The 15,363-nt window shown below is 37.1% G+C and overlaps 1 protein-coding gene across 1 annotated transcript in view; it reads right to left on the bottom strand.

Annotated features, from left to right (window-relative positions):
• Positions 1–265: 265 nt before the first annotated feature.
• The window catches only part of LOC150075743 (uncharacterized), a 158,248-nt gene continuing 143,150 nt past the window's right edge, over positions 266–15,363 (bottom strand). The window contains exons 17-18 of the mRNA XM_090387866.1: positions 5,437–5,494; positions 266–285 (exon numbers count right to left, since the gene is read on the bottom strand). Coding sequence (XP_090243992.1) covers positions 266–285; positions 5,437–5,494 — 78 coding nt within the window. The remainder of the gene's footprint in view (positions 286–5,436; positions 5,495–15,363) is intronic.

The raw sequence follows: 15,363 nt of genomic DNA, 5'->3' as shown, positions 1-15,363 counted from the left end.
GGTGTAACGGTGGAGAGTGAGAGCGAAAGATGAAGAAAATTCAACTTTGCTGCCGCATGAGCTGCACACATACAGTACAAGAATTTGCATTCCAGCTGTCATATTTATGTGTGCGTTCGAATTCGTGCTCAACTTTTGTCGGAAATGACATTGTTTTCACAAAGGAAAAAAAAAAAAAAACTTTCCAGGCTTTAAGGTTTCCAAAGACTGATTGACAGTGATGGTTGGCAGGAATGCAGTGGTGACTCCAAGTTAAAACCTCTCTTCATTTATCGCTCCGGAAACCTAAGAGTTTTAAAAAATATATCTAAAATTAGCTTACCAGTGATTTGGAAGCCAAATCATAAAGCTTGGGTGACAGCTTCCGTTTTTGAGGACTGGTTCCATCACCACTTCATACCCGAAGTTGAACGTTATTGCAAGTTTAAACGGATTCCATTTAAAGTGATGCTTCTTATTGACAATGCACCCGGTCACCCTCCTGCCACCCTAATTAATTTCGACCCATGTGTGAAAGTTGAGTTTTTGCCCCCAAAAACAACCAGCTTGCTTCAACCGATGGACCAGGGGGGTCATCAAAACATTCAAGGCCTACTACACGAGACGTTCGTCTGCACATCTGAATGAAGCTATGAGACAAAATAGTGAGATATCTGTTAAAGACTTTTGGAAATAATTCTATGTTTTAGATGCCGCAAGAATCACTGAAGAATCTTGGGATGAAATTCACAAAAAAACATTGAATGGTGTCTGGAAGAAACTGTCCATTTTTTTTCAAAAACAAGACGAAAACAACGCCTGAAACTGATCATGTCGCTCATGTGATAGAAGAAGTTGTTAATCTTGCCAGGCAATTAGATTTGGTAGTCAATGGTGATGATGTCAACAAGCTGTTGGATTCACATAGTCAGAAGCTGACAATGAATGAGCTCATAGAGATGCGTGAGCAAAACGTCACTGAAGTATCCGACACTTCAGACCCAGTTCCACCAGAAAAGCACATGAAAATTTCAAGTTTGACAGATCTCAGCTCAATTGAAAAGGGCTTAAAAATTTTAGAAAACAGACTCCAACGAAGAACATGTTATAGCTACAAAGCAAGGAATAAAAAAATTATAAAAATTATTAGCTTGCTACGAAGAAATTCTGTGTGAAAAAAAGAAGGCGCTGTGTCATCAGACGAATTTGTTAGATTTTATGAAGCCATCAACATCGAAATAACTTTTTTACGTAACTCGTTTATTTTTTAATACATATTTTGTATTAATATGTATAAAGAATTGCGATTTTATTAAATATTTTCCTTCTAAACTAGTGTTTTTGTTAGTCCTTGGTCCCAATGAAACAAAATTTATATGTATTTATATGCAAAGTTGTACCCTGATGTTGTACCCCGACTTACGTGAATTCGACAAGCGATTTTCAACGGACCCACCTATTGTGTAACTTCAGGGTATTACTGTATGTTACTTTTCAGAGGAAAATTGTTCTAAAAGAATGAAATTTAAAAAATTTCATGAAAACCATCTACCAGGAGTCCAGTTAAGATGAAGACTGTCATGTATAAAATGATTGACAGGAAGCTTTTGTTCATTTTTTTTTTAAAATTTGTTATAGAGATACTAACACTTTGCTATGTGGTGTTAATTTTACATGTAATTTTGTTTCAAGGTGCAACATTTCGAGAAAAAATTTGTAATATGGAAAAATTTGTTAAAAAGAAGTTCTACTGCATATATATTTTATGAAATTAGTGTATCTTGCCTTGTCTTTTTGCACCAGAAGGATGTTGTTAGGCATAACAGTTCACAATGGCAGTTATGAAAATGCTTATTCTGTTGTAATGGTTTTAGGCATTCAATGAAGAGCATGAAATAGATAAGATTATGGATTTCTTCATCAAGGACACCTGCTCCCATCTCAGCAACTAAGTGAATAACCAAAACACTAGGATTTGATCCAGCTGAAAATTCAAAATGAAAAACCCCTGCATGCTCAAAAAATTAGAGTATGGTGTAGTGTATCATGTCACTGCATGGTGGAAATCATTTTCTCCAAGGCTACAGTGAATGGTGCTGTATACCAAGATACATCACTGCATAGTTCATTTCACTCCTCATGGTTGAGGAACACGATTATTGGCTTCAGCAAGATGGTTGTTTAATGCCTGCTGAAACCGAGTCCTTTCTGCAAGAGCTCTTTGATAATTGTCCAATTTCAAGAGGACTGTGGCCACGAAGATTAAAGGAAATTTTTCTCTCTTTTTTTTTTTTTTTTTTTATGTAAACCCCAAACAAGAGGTATTAGAACCTATAGTACTTAGTACCGTGTTGGGTTAGAGGTTGAAAAGGCGAAAGAAGATATTTGTTGACATTGGACTTGAACTTCTGTAGACTGTAATTTTCAGGAAATACGTATGAAGGAAGGTTGTTCCAGAAAACAGCAGTTGAATGAATAAATGAGGGAAATGAAAAGTTGGTTCTGTGAGTTTGAAGTTGGACAGTAAATGGATGTTAGCTGGTGGCGGCACGAGTTTGGACTGTTTTGAAAGAGAGCGGAAATTATAGAAGCCAATTCAGAAGAACATTGCCCATGGAAGTATCTGTAGAAAAGGCATGCAGCAGAAACAGTACGTCTATGAGACAGCGAGTGGAGAGACTCTGTTAGAGATGAATCATTAATTAACCTAACTGCCCTCTTCTGAATGGAATCAAGAAGCCTGAGAGGTTTTGGGGGCACTACCCCAGATGTGGGAACAATATTCCATACCAGGGTGGATTTGTGATTTATACAGAGTGAGCAGCATGAGCAGTTTGGAAGAAAAGTAATGCCGAGAGCGAAAGAGAAAACCAAGTTTTTTAGATGCAGAGGTAGCAATATTTGTAATGTGCTTGTGCCAAGAGAGATTAGAAGTCAGGGTATTCCCCAAAAGAGATATATCATTTTGCCTAGAAATCGGAGTGTCAATAAAGATAAGCATAGGAGCAGAAGAATCCTTTTTGCGAGATATAAGACAAGACTGAGTTTTAGAAGGATTGAAATCAACTACGCTGTCTTTGCCCCACTGGAGAATTACCCGAAGTTCGGCATTTAAGGAATTGGTAGCAGATTTTCGAGAAGTTGAAGCTGATAGAGCAGGACAAGGTTTCTCAAAATGGAAAGTGGAATGCAATGTGCTATCATCGGCAAAACTGTGGATAAGATTTCCAGTCGATGGAAGGTCATTAATATACAAGAGGAAAAAAGTGGGCGAAAGAACTGAACCTTGGGGGACACCAGCATTAGTGGAGAAGTTAGAAGACAGAGAGCCATCTACCATCACCCTCAGTGGGCGATCAGAGAGAAAACTGGATAACCAATTACTAAAAACAGTTGGCAAACCATAAGATGGAAACTTGTTTAGAAGACCTTTATGCCAAACACGATCAAAAGCCTTTGAGATGTCAAGAGCAACTACTTGTGTTTCACCGAACCTTTCCATTGAATTAGTCCATAAATGGGTAACATAAGCCAAAATATCACCAGTGGATCGACACTGACAGAATCCATACAGGCGATTGTTGATCAGACGGAAGGTTTCCAGGTAGTTTAAGAGTTGGCGGTTAATTGATTTCTCTCTAACAGTATCTGGCAAGTAATAGTCTTAAGATTTCCCCTACCCCATATGTGCATGCACACACTGGATGGAACAACCACTGCAACAGCAAATGAAAACATTAGTTACCAGTGATGTGCAAGGCTATATAGGAAAAATACAGCAAGCATTTATGAAAATGGTAGCCATTTTCAACCTATGCCATACCTATCAACCATACAAATACCCAAAAAACCTTACACGAAAAATATTTTCATAAATTAGAAAAAATCAATAGTTTGAAAACAACATATTGACATATATAAAATAATTAAACAGAGATAAATGTTACACTTCTGAAACTTAATTTTCTCTTTTGGTTTAGAATGCTCTGTATCATAAAGCAACACAGGCACCTTTCTAGTACAGTTTCTGCATTTGGTGTTATCCTTATCAAGATTTGAATATAATTCTTTCACTGGTTTTACTATTTGTTGTTGGATTTTTGTTGGACCATCCTTAAGCTTCAAAACAAACATTTGGCTCTCATGCAGTCAGTGAATATTGTTTTATTGTTTGTCATTATGAAGTCAATTTCACAGATTTCCAAGTGGGCTCTTCCATGTCCATTTTTGTTGGGATTTTCCTTGAAGAATGAGTTTGTGACGAACAAATTTTATTCATCCGCAAATTCAGTTAGTCAATTGCCTCATCATCCCTTGTTTCCAGTTTCATGTGGGCAGACAGATCTTTCGAGAAGTTGAAGCTGATTAGTAAGATCCAGTTTGGATCTTACCAATTCTCGCATTAAAATCTGCCATCACAATTTTATAGCGGTAGCCATCCTGTGTGTAAAGGTGCAGTATATCTTCATAAAATTCTTCAACTTCTTCCTTACTATGGTTACTTGTGGAAGCATAAGCTTGAATAATTTGAAGAGAACAGCGACTGAGCTTAATAGTACAGTAAGCAATTCTTTCTACTTTTATGGTTAAAACTATTAATCTTTTATTAGTTGGGAATACAATTCCACCACACCATCCATCATTTGTTCCTTTGTAGTACAGGCCATCTTCTAGTGTCACCAAATCTTCAAACCAATGATGTCCTAACTGATGTTTTTCAGCTCTTGTAATAGTTCTAGTTGCAAGTCTGTACCCCCAAACCAAATGTTAAGCGTTCCAACATCTGAAGTCCAAAGGCAGCCTGGCAATTCTTAACACCTGCTGCCAATAAGCTGCTTTTCCCACTGCCATAGGTAGTAGCTCACAGGCCTCGGGAATAGACCATAATCTGCTGTGCTGGTCCTGTGTGGATTGGCAGATTACAGATCCATTTAGTCTGGTCTTAGCTTTATGTCCATCATGGGTGATTCTGCTAGAAGTATGTTCTCCCAATGGCATAGTTCCATTGTTCTCAGCTTCAGTCACATGTGCAAACATGTGACTCTTGCCACAATAAGGCATTATTAATCCACGGGAGGGATATATATATATATATATATTAATTTCTTTAAATCATCTGTGTTTGAGTGGAGATAATATTTAATTGATAAAAATATTCATGCTATGTCTTTAGACTAAGGCGCATTTAGGGCTAAAGCCTCAAGCTGCGAACAAATTTAGACTATGTATGCTATGTCTATGTTGGAGCATTGGGAATACCTTGCATAACCACATGGCCACTCCCAATGTTCACAACATTTCCTTTAAATATATTGCATTCTTATAGCGCTAAGAATAATACTTGCCAGAAAAACAAATGTATGAAAATGTATTTGTATACTACCATTTATACACAGTAGCAACCTATGTGATTACTCATATTAACAAAAGGTGAAGGAATAAAAATAATTAACTTACCTTGAATACTGTTTTGTAAAGCCATCTGTAAATCAATCTCTTCTTGTACATCAGCATCCTGGTGAGAAAAATTTTGAATAAATCCATAACATTAAAAATGATGATATATATATTATATAAAATGTATTAATAATAAGAGGTTGTAGTGAATGTTTAAGTTAAAATAAAGAATGATATTTAGATATATTAGTATGGTTTAGGGACTACAGGCACTACTAGAAATAGTAGAATATCTCAATGACCATAATGGAATGTAGATAAGTAGATTGGGGCAAAAAGGAGAAAGACTGACAAAACCAGAAGTAGTAACAATGGAAAAAATCATTAGGTACCTGAAAAATGAAAGTAATATATTAACAAGTAGTACTTAATGCTGATAGTGTATGTGTGTGTGTGTGTGTGTGTGTGTAGAAATAGTAAAAAAAGCATGAACACAGTGATAGTAGAGTAAAAATCGGAACCATAGGATGGGTAAATCAACAATACGAGCAATTTTGAGCAAAGCAGATGAGTACGAAGAAAAAGGTAAGGTTGAGCCAAGTTCCGAAATCATGCAAACAACTCGAAATAGAAGCCTTACAATGATTGATATGGAGCGACTGTCATCTATTTTCTTTACATACTTGAACTCGAGAAGGAAAGGGATGAATCAGATTGGTCCACTGGATATTGATGGTTCAACAGTTGAGGATCCTGCTCAGGTGGCTAACAATCTAAACGAGTATTTTGCATCTACATTCACGCATGAGGAGTTATTCAGGAAGGAGAATGATGTAGGTAAAGTAAACATTGGCAGTGAGCTGGATGATTTTGTAATAACTGAGAGGAAAGTGGAGGAGAGATTGTTGAGGATAAACATAAAAAAGGCACCTGGGGTGGATGGGATCTATCCAGTTATATTAAAGGAGGCAGCAAAGGAAGTATGCAAACCCCTAGCCATAATTATGAGAGCTTCTTTGGACTCAGGGGAGGTACCCATAGACTGGAGATGTGCAAATGTAACCCCAATTCACAAAGGAGGATCAAAGGCTGACACAAGTAATTATAGACCTGTTAGTTTAACTTCTGTTCCAGGTAAATTAATGGAGGCACTGGTTAAAGAAGCACTGCAGGATCATCTAGACAAGAATTCAGTTATAGCTCAGACGCAGCATGGTTTTGTTAAGGGCAGGTCTTGCCTGACCAATTTGATTGGATACTATGATGTAGTCACAAAAGAACTGGATGCAGGGAATAACTTTGATATTATATATTTGGATCTTAGAAAGGCTTTTGATACTGTTGCACATGGAAGACTGCTGCACAAATTGGAGCAGTGTGGCATTGGAGGCAAATTGCTACTATGGATAAGGGGATGGTTGAGTGGCAGAAGACAGAGAGTGGTAATCAATGGACACTGCTCAACGTGGACTAATGTTATTAGTGGAGTTCCTCAAGGTTCAGTGTTGGGTCCGTTGTTGTTTTCGGTGTTTATGAATGATATTGATGATGGGATATCAAGTTTAATGTCCAAGTTTGCAGATGATACAAAGGTTGGCAGGGTCGTTAAGGACACTACTGACGCTATGCTGCTGCAACAGGATCTGGAAAGGTTGAACAGATGGGCTGAGAGGTGGCAAATGAAGTTTAACATTGACAAATGTAAAGTACTACATATGGGAAACAGTAACCCCAGAGCAACGTATCAACTCTGCGGTACTGCACTGACAGTGGTGGAGAATGAAATGGACCTGGGGGTAATTGTGCAGGGAGATATGAAGTTCTCTGAGCAGTGCAGACGAGCTGCAAGAGTAGCTCATGGTGTCTTGTCAATGATATACAGGAATTTTTCTAGCAGGGATAAGGAGGTGATTATTCCCTTGTATAAGGCAATGGTTAGGCCACATCTTGAGTACTGTATACAGGTCTGGAGGCCTCATTTCAAGAAGGATGTAGAGCTGCTGGAACGGGTACAGAGAAGGGCAACAAGATTAGTAAATGGAACAAAGGGTTGCTCCTACGAAGAAAGGCTTAAGTTTTGCAAATTACAGAGTCTGGAGACTAGGCACCGGCGAGGTGATCTGATAGAGGTGTATAAGGCCTTGAATGGTTTGAGCATGCTCAATGCCAATGGGATTCTTCATCTTTCTCAGAATAATCACCTCAGAGGGCATAAATTCAAATTGAGGAAGGACGGATGTCGGATAGATGTGCGGAAATTTGCCTTTGGCCAGCGGGTGGTTGGTTGGTGGAACCGACTTCCATCACTTGTTGTTGAAGTTGATAGCCTAAACAAATTTAAAGCTCAACTGGACAGGTATTTCGAACGAACGGAGGGGTGAAATGGGAGTGGGTTTTTTTTTTTTTTTTTTTTTTTTGGCTGATGCTGAATAAGCTTGCTTTCTTGCATCGTATGCCTCTACTAATGCTAATGCTACTAATGCTATTTGGATCAAAGATTGTAACCAGAAACAAACCCAGCTAAGTACTGATATTATCAAATCAAAAGCATTGTCTCTTCTTGTCTTTGAAAGAAAAAGCCACAGAAGATAAAAAAAAAAAGGAATAATGAAGAATTCGGTGCTAGTTCTGGATGGTATTGGAGGTTAAAAATAAAAAGAACCAGCTTGCATAATGTTCGAATCACAGGTGAAGCTGCAAGCACAGATAAAGAGGCAGCTCAAAAATATCCAGACACTTTAAAGGAAATTGTGGAAGGAGGTGGTTATAGTGATCAACAAATATTTAATGTCAATGAAACTGGATTGTTCTGGAAGCAAATGCCTTCTAGGACTTTCTTGGCTAAAACAGAAAAAAATCACAACTTTGTTATAGAGTCGCCAAAGATAGGTTTACACTTTTATTAGGGGGTAATGCTGAGGGAGATTTAAATTTAAAGCCCACGCTTGTTTATTGTACACAGAATCCCGGGGCAAAAGGCTTAAATCAAGGATCACTACCAGTAACTTGGCAATCTAACAAGAAAGCATGGATAACTAAAGCTCTATTCAAAGAATGGTTCACAGGCTATTTTTGCCCAGCAGTTAAATTACTGGAGAAAAAATAATCTTGATTTTAAAGCTATATTAATATTAATTTTGGACAATTCTCCTGGTCATCCCATTGCTCTTGATTCCTTGTGTGAATCACAGTGATATTTTTACCACCTAATACAACTTCCTTGCTGCAACCAATGGATAAAGTGCTTATCGCAACTTTTAAAGCTTACTACCCGAGAAGGATGTTAAACAGGCAATTCAAGAGATGTCCGGAGAGAATGCAATTTCATTGATAGAATTCTGGGAAAAGTATAGCATCAAAGATGACATTAAAAAAATTCACCAGTCATGGCTGGAACCTAAATCAAGTAAAAATATGAGAGCCATGTGGAAGCATCTTCTTCCTCACCGTGCAAATGAATTTAAAGGCTTTCCAAAAGAAATGGAAGGTGTTATTGAAGAAATAACTCACATTGGAAAGGACCTTGGTTTTAATGAGTTAGGCAACCAAAATGTTCAAGAATAAATTAATCCCTTTCCAAAGAACTGAGCAATAGTGATCTTCTAAATTTAGATACCCAACGAGCGTATGAAGCTGCTGATGATTGTCAAGGTGATGCAATTCCCACCCACAAGACAGAGGTCACTCAAAAGGATGAGATTTTTTGCACTATTCAAGTTTTTAAGCAGCAATGCTTAGATGCTGACCATGATGTAGAACGCAGTAGTCAAATCTGCCAAAAAGTGGAAGAAGCTTTAATTCCTTATCAATATGTAAGAGGAAGGAGAATACACAAACTACACTTACTAAATTTTTTTTTAAAAAAGTAGAATATTTTCCTTTATTTAACTTTAAATTTCGTTTAATTTTTTAGTGTTTTGTAATTATAATTTGTTGAAAAAAATTTAAAAAATACAGTACAGGAACTCCCCGACTTACACAATACTCAACTTTCGGAAACTCGACTTTACATAAGTTTTTGCCGCCGGTGCAAACTTAAATTCGTGGAAACGTATTCTGCATCTCGTAGGAATAAATGGAAGTATCATGAAAATATTGCAATGTGAACCCAATAACACTTTTTTTTTTTTTTTTTAAAAATTCATTTCAAGTCCTTGGAAGTTGAAAATTTTGCTATATTACTAAGCTATTTATCTCTCTCTCTCTCTCTCTCTCTCTCTCTCTCTCTCTCTCTCTAAAGTGTCTTATTTATATGAAAATTGTACTACCCTTTCATCATTATCATATGTACCATTATAAGAATCAATTTTAAACGCCTTTGTAATATTTTTCTAAAGCACGTTTCTGGAAGTCACGACCAAAAAGCAATAAAAACAATTTGCACTTTCCAATTTATTGGGCTTTTCTGTTAGTGCATCTAATTATAAACGGGTAGTAAACTAGATCTTATTGTATTTGTGATAATACCCGATAACTGCAATTGTCTGGGTTTTTACACTATTATGGTGAAATGTGTTCCTCTTCACTGAAATCTTCAATCATATAAAAAACAAATTTTCAGAAACTTCTTCCTATTTACATATTACAATGATGGAGGGAAAGCGACCAACAAAAACTGCAAGTAGTGGCAGTGCCAGGAAACGAAATTTTCCTGACCATTCAAGCAAAAAGCAACGAGTATTTATAAAGATATTAAGGATAAGTACGGTGAACACCAACCCAAGTTCATGGTTTTTTGGTAGTGGACACTCGAGAAGTTGAAGCTGCTTGAGCAGGGCTAGGTTTGCCAAACTGGAAAAGGAATGTAATGTGCTATCATCAGCACAGTTTTTGGATAGCATTTCCAATCAATGGAAAAGGGTCATTAATATACAAGACGAAAAGAGTGGGAGAAAGAATTGAACCTTGGGGAACACCAGCATTATTGGTGAAATTAGAAGATAGAGCTGTCTACCATCACCCACAGTAAGCGGTCGGAGAGAAAACTGGATACCCAATTACAAAAATAGCTGGCAAATCATAGGATGGAAGCTTATTTAGAAAACTTTTATGCCAAGTTTATAACAGATTCCACTAGCAGGAATGCAATGGAAATTGTTTTTGTTGTTTTATGGTAGTAACCCCCAGAAATGTGCTTTAGTAAAATGTGAGCTAGTGAGGTGTTCATAGTGTGTCTCTGAATTTACGGTGTTCTTTATTCAGTTGCTACACACGTGCGCAGCTTTGTTTATGTGTATCACGCGTGCCTTCTCATTTTGTAATTGTGCTTTATTCCCTAAAAATGAGTAAAATACTTAAAAGTTGTGAAAAGGAAGTGTCCTGGTGAAGATACTACACATTCAGAGAGAAAAAGAAAAGCAATATCGATAAACAGAGGCAGACTGGGTCAAAAATTTTTTTACAGGGGAAATTTTGTAGTGGCCTCATACTAGCACTTAGGGCCAAAATCACACCAGCCCACCGGGGTTTCCCTCGGTAAGGCTTATGGTCAGTCCGCCTCTGTCGATAAAGAAAAAATATGAAATTGTGGAATGCTTTGAGCAAAATGAAACACCATGTGATACTGCACGTGCTACATGCGGCAACGCCGAGAATTACAAAGAATGCAGAGAAAATAAATTCCATAGCAGGAACAACTCAAAGTGTAATTAAAATCCATTAGATTAAGACACAAAGAATTGGAACAGATGGAACGGCTGTCATCTGTTTGGATAGAAAATCAAACAAAAAACAAGTTTGCTTATGATAGAAGCAAAAGCATTAGCAATATTTTATTACGTAATAAATTACTGTAATAAAATACGTATTTTATTACAGTAATTTATTATGTTTGGTAATGTTTTGGTTACAAATGTGTGTTTAATCTTGGGTGGTCGGCACCTAACCCTATTTTTCCCATAGGGCCTGTTGTTTATATTGCACGAGCTAGGAACACAACTATCGTGCTATACGAGGGCTGACTGTACTGGCCCTGGGAGTCTAAAACGCTGATGGAACTGATATTTGGGTGACATTCAAGTCAAGTAGACCCAATTTTGGCGAAGTCCGGATGGTCCGTGACAGCCAAATCCTCTGCTTGCACATTCACGATGGTGGGACTGTTAGCAATCCTGGGTATAACCTCCATGCAGAAGCACACTATGGGTGACCACCCAGGTATGAACCAATGTAAGCAGGGGTCGAGGTGGGCCACCCACACCACAAGGAGGAATGCCGCCCCTCTGTGTTACAAAGCAATACTAGGTGGTAGATGACTCTCATCAATCGGTGCAATACCAACACTTGGCTTAATGGAGGCTTGAAGTTGTGGTACCCAATGTTCAGTCTACAGAGCTAAGTTCCGGTCAACCCTTCCATCATGCAGTATGACTGATGACTTTTGAGGTTATGATGAACATCATGGCAAGGTCCAATCTTCCTTACATTTCGAGGGTACAGCTCTAAAACGGTGTTTGTAGGCCGGCCACTGGTTAATACACTGGACCAAACCTATTGGTAATTCTTTAGAAGGCTTCTGGATCAGCCAGTGTATAATCTTGTTACCTCTACTCTGCCAGATAGTGGTTGGCGCGAGTCCGAGTAGTGTGTATGGGGGGGGGGCCTGTTTAGGCCACATTATGTCAAGGATCTGGGTATATTCTTACCGTGTGTATGCCACATCCAAAAATTTCATTACTTCATACAGCATGTCCTCCCCCCCCCCCAACCTTTTCTTACTATTGAATAAACCCAAATGAAATTCAGGTTTATTCAATAAAAATTTAATAAACATGAATTGTCAAACCAATAGAAGAGTAAACTAATATGTGAAAAGATCTAAACCTCCCAAACAGTTCCTAGTCCATTTCACAATTATACGTGGTCACAATTCTAATCTCAATGATGTCCATTTCCACTTGCAGTCTGCCAGACCCCAAAACCTCTCTCAAGCTTCTTAATTCCATTCAGAAGAGGGCAGTTAGGTTAATTAATGATTCATCTCTAACAGTCTCTCCACTCGCTGTCTCATAGATGTATTGTTTCTGCTGCATGTCTCTTCTACAGATACTTCCATATTGAATTCGCTTCTATAATTCCTGCTCTCTCTTTCAAAACAGTCAGAACACGTTCCGCCACCAGACAACATCAGAAGTTCAAGTCTAATGCCAAGCATGGTACAAGTACTGTAGGTTCTAATACTTCTCGTGCTTGAGGTTTTCATAAATAAATAAAAAAAAAAAAAAAAAAAAAAAAAAAGCAGCATCGCACTGGTTTTCACAATGTTACGATATGCAGTGAAGTCGCCAGTGCCGATTTTGCAGCTGCAGAGAAATTCTGATGTTTTGGAAAAAATTATCGATGAAAACGTTACATATGCAGTGAAGTCGCCAGTGCTGATTCTGTAGCTGCAGAGAAATTTTGCAATGTTTTGTAAAAAAATTATTGATGAAGGCAACTATTCAATGTAGCAAATTTTTTACGTCAACGAGACTGCTCTGCATTGGGAAAAAAATGTTGGACCAAACATACATTGCCAAATAGAAAAATACAATGCCAGGTTTCAAAGCATCAAAAGATAAGGCCATGCTCTTGCTTAAGGCTAATGCAGCGGGAGATTACAGATTAAAACCACTGTACCATTCTGGAAATCCTCAGCATTTAATGGCATCAATAAAGCAACTGTAACTGTGCATTTCTGTTCGAACCAGAGAATGGATAAAAATATCTCTTTGAGGATTGGTTTGAATGCTGCTTCATTCCTGAGGTTGAAAAATATTGTAAAGACAATGACGTTTCTTTCACGATTTTGCTTCTATTACATAATGTTCCTGGACATCCTATGCATCTAGATGATTTCAATTCGAACGTGAGAGTTATATTTCTACCGCCAAACACAACTTCACACATCCAACCTATGGATCAGAGTGTTATTTCGAATTTAAAATCATTATTTATGCACATTTACTCAGGCATTGCCTGCAGTAGACGATGAGAAAAATTTTACACCGAGAGACTTTTGGTTGGAAATGTTACAATATTTACCACGCAATCTTAAACATTAATAAGGCCTGGGCAGAAATTACTAAAAGTTGTTTAAATGGCTGAAATTACTAAAAGTTGTTTAAATGGCACATGGAAGAAAATATGCCCACGGCACGTAAAAGGCTACAGAGGATTTGAAAATTGCGAAACATATGAAGAGGTTACAGATAAGATTGTAAAGGTTGCAGAGCTACTTCAGTTGGAGGAGTTAGAGGAGAGAAGGAATTATGTAACGAATAACATATTGACTTGCAGGCAGCAATAGTGAAAGAAGAAAATGCTGACGAAGCTCAAGATGAACCAAATGAGCAGCCAAGACGTTTCATCGCCAGAGATGGTAATGGCGAGGTTTGAGGAGATGGATCCTGACAGCTAACGATTCTTAAAAGTTAACAGAGGGGTGAATGATATGCTTGCTTGCTACAAATGAATCTATGAAGAAAAGAAAAAAAGTCACTGTCCAGTCATCCATTAGTATGTTCTTTCATAAGGTTGAGTGGCTGACCCCTTCTAAATCTCCACAGCCCTCAACCTGTCTGCTCTTTTTTGTAATTTTATAATTTTGAAATTTTTTTTAAATTGCACACTTTTGTAATTTTTCCTGTGCACGAGATAAATTAAATAATGCACAAGCATGGGGAAATTCTGACTTACATAAAATCCGACAGCCTGTCTGGCATATCTGAGAGAATGTCTGTGACAACCTATTGTAATAAGTAAATAGATAGGAATGAAAAGAAGATTCTGAAAATTTATTTATGTTTTTTATATGATAGAAGATTTCAGTGAAGGGAGAACTCAGTTCGCCATAATACCGTAACGTATAAACCCACACAATTCCAGTTATCGGTATTATTGTAAATGCAATAAGATCAAGTTTACTACATGTTTATAATATCTTGCACTAACAGAAAAGCCCAATAAACCAGAAAGCGTAAATTATTTAAGGTAGTGACCTCCAGAAATGTGTTTTAGAAAAATATCACAAAAGCATTCAAAAACTGATTCTTATAATGGAACATATAAGATCGAAAGTGTAGTGCAATTTTCATCATAAAAATTACCTTTTAGAGAGATAAATAGCTTAGCTAAAAAGCGAAAATTTCAACTTCCAAGGTCTTGGAACAAATTACCAAAAAAAAAAAAAGGGGGGGGGACCCCCAAACAATGTGGGTTCACATTACAATATTTTCACGACACCTCCATTTATTTCTACAGGATGCAAAATACGTTTCCACAATTTTTTTAAAGTTTGCACCGGCCGGCAAAAACTTATGTAAAGTAAAATTTCCAAAAGTCGAGTATTGAAAAGAGAAAATCTTGTTTAACTAAAGTGATGAATTATTATGACAGTCATATCATGAGTTGGATACAGGAAACATCATTGATATCATTTGTACTGGGGTCACAATTAAAAGTCTGAGATGAAATATGGGATAGGTATGGGATGGGACAGGACAGGACAGGAGGCAAAGAGCTGCAATTTTCTTAAATGACATTAAGGAAAAAAAGGCAAAAATGCTATCTTTTGTGATGCACTGCACAATAAGTGAACTGGAATTCCTCATAAATATTGTAATAACTTGACTACCCTCAGTTGTTTTAAACTGATCAAGCTAATTACCACTTAGTTATGAAATTCACTGAGAGCAATAATATTAATAATATCCCAAGACATAAATACTCCTCTCTTTAGCAGGTATGTACAATTATACATAATGAATAGCACAATAGCTATTTTAATGTATTAACACAGAGCTTGTATATTAAACTGTATGATTAGTATTGCAGCAGAAATGAAATTTAGCAATCTTGCTGTCTTTCTCATATTGACTAAATTAACTTAACTGTCTATTCACAAAATGTCAAAATTTTAAATCTTTTTAAATGAGAATTACAACACCACAATTATGCAGTGTCAGATATTCTTAAAAATTGCAATTATGTAGCTAAAAGTATCCGATT

The sequence above is a fragment of the Mastigoproctus giganteus genome, chromosome 13, assembly GCF_048544385.1.
Source record: "Mastigoproctus giganteus isolate SK-2022 chromosome 13, ASM4854438v1, whole genome shotgun sequence".
Lineage (NCBI taxonomy): Eukaryota > Metazoa > Arthropoda > Arachnida > Uropygi > Thelyphonidae > Mastigoproctus > Mastigoproctus giganteus.
Note: the sequence above shows the minus strand (reverse complement) of the source record. Positions and strands in the feature narration are given on the sequence as shown.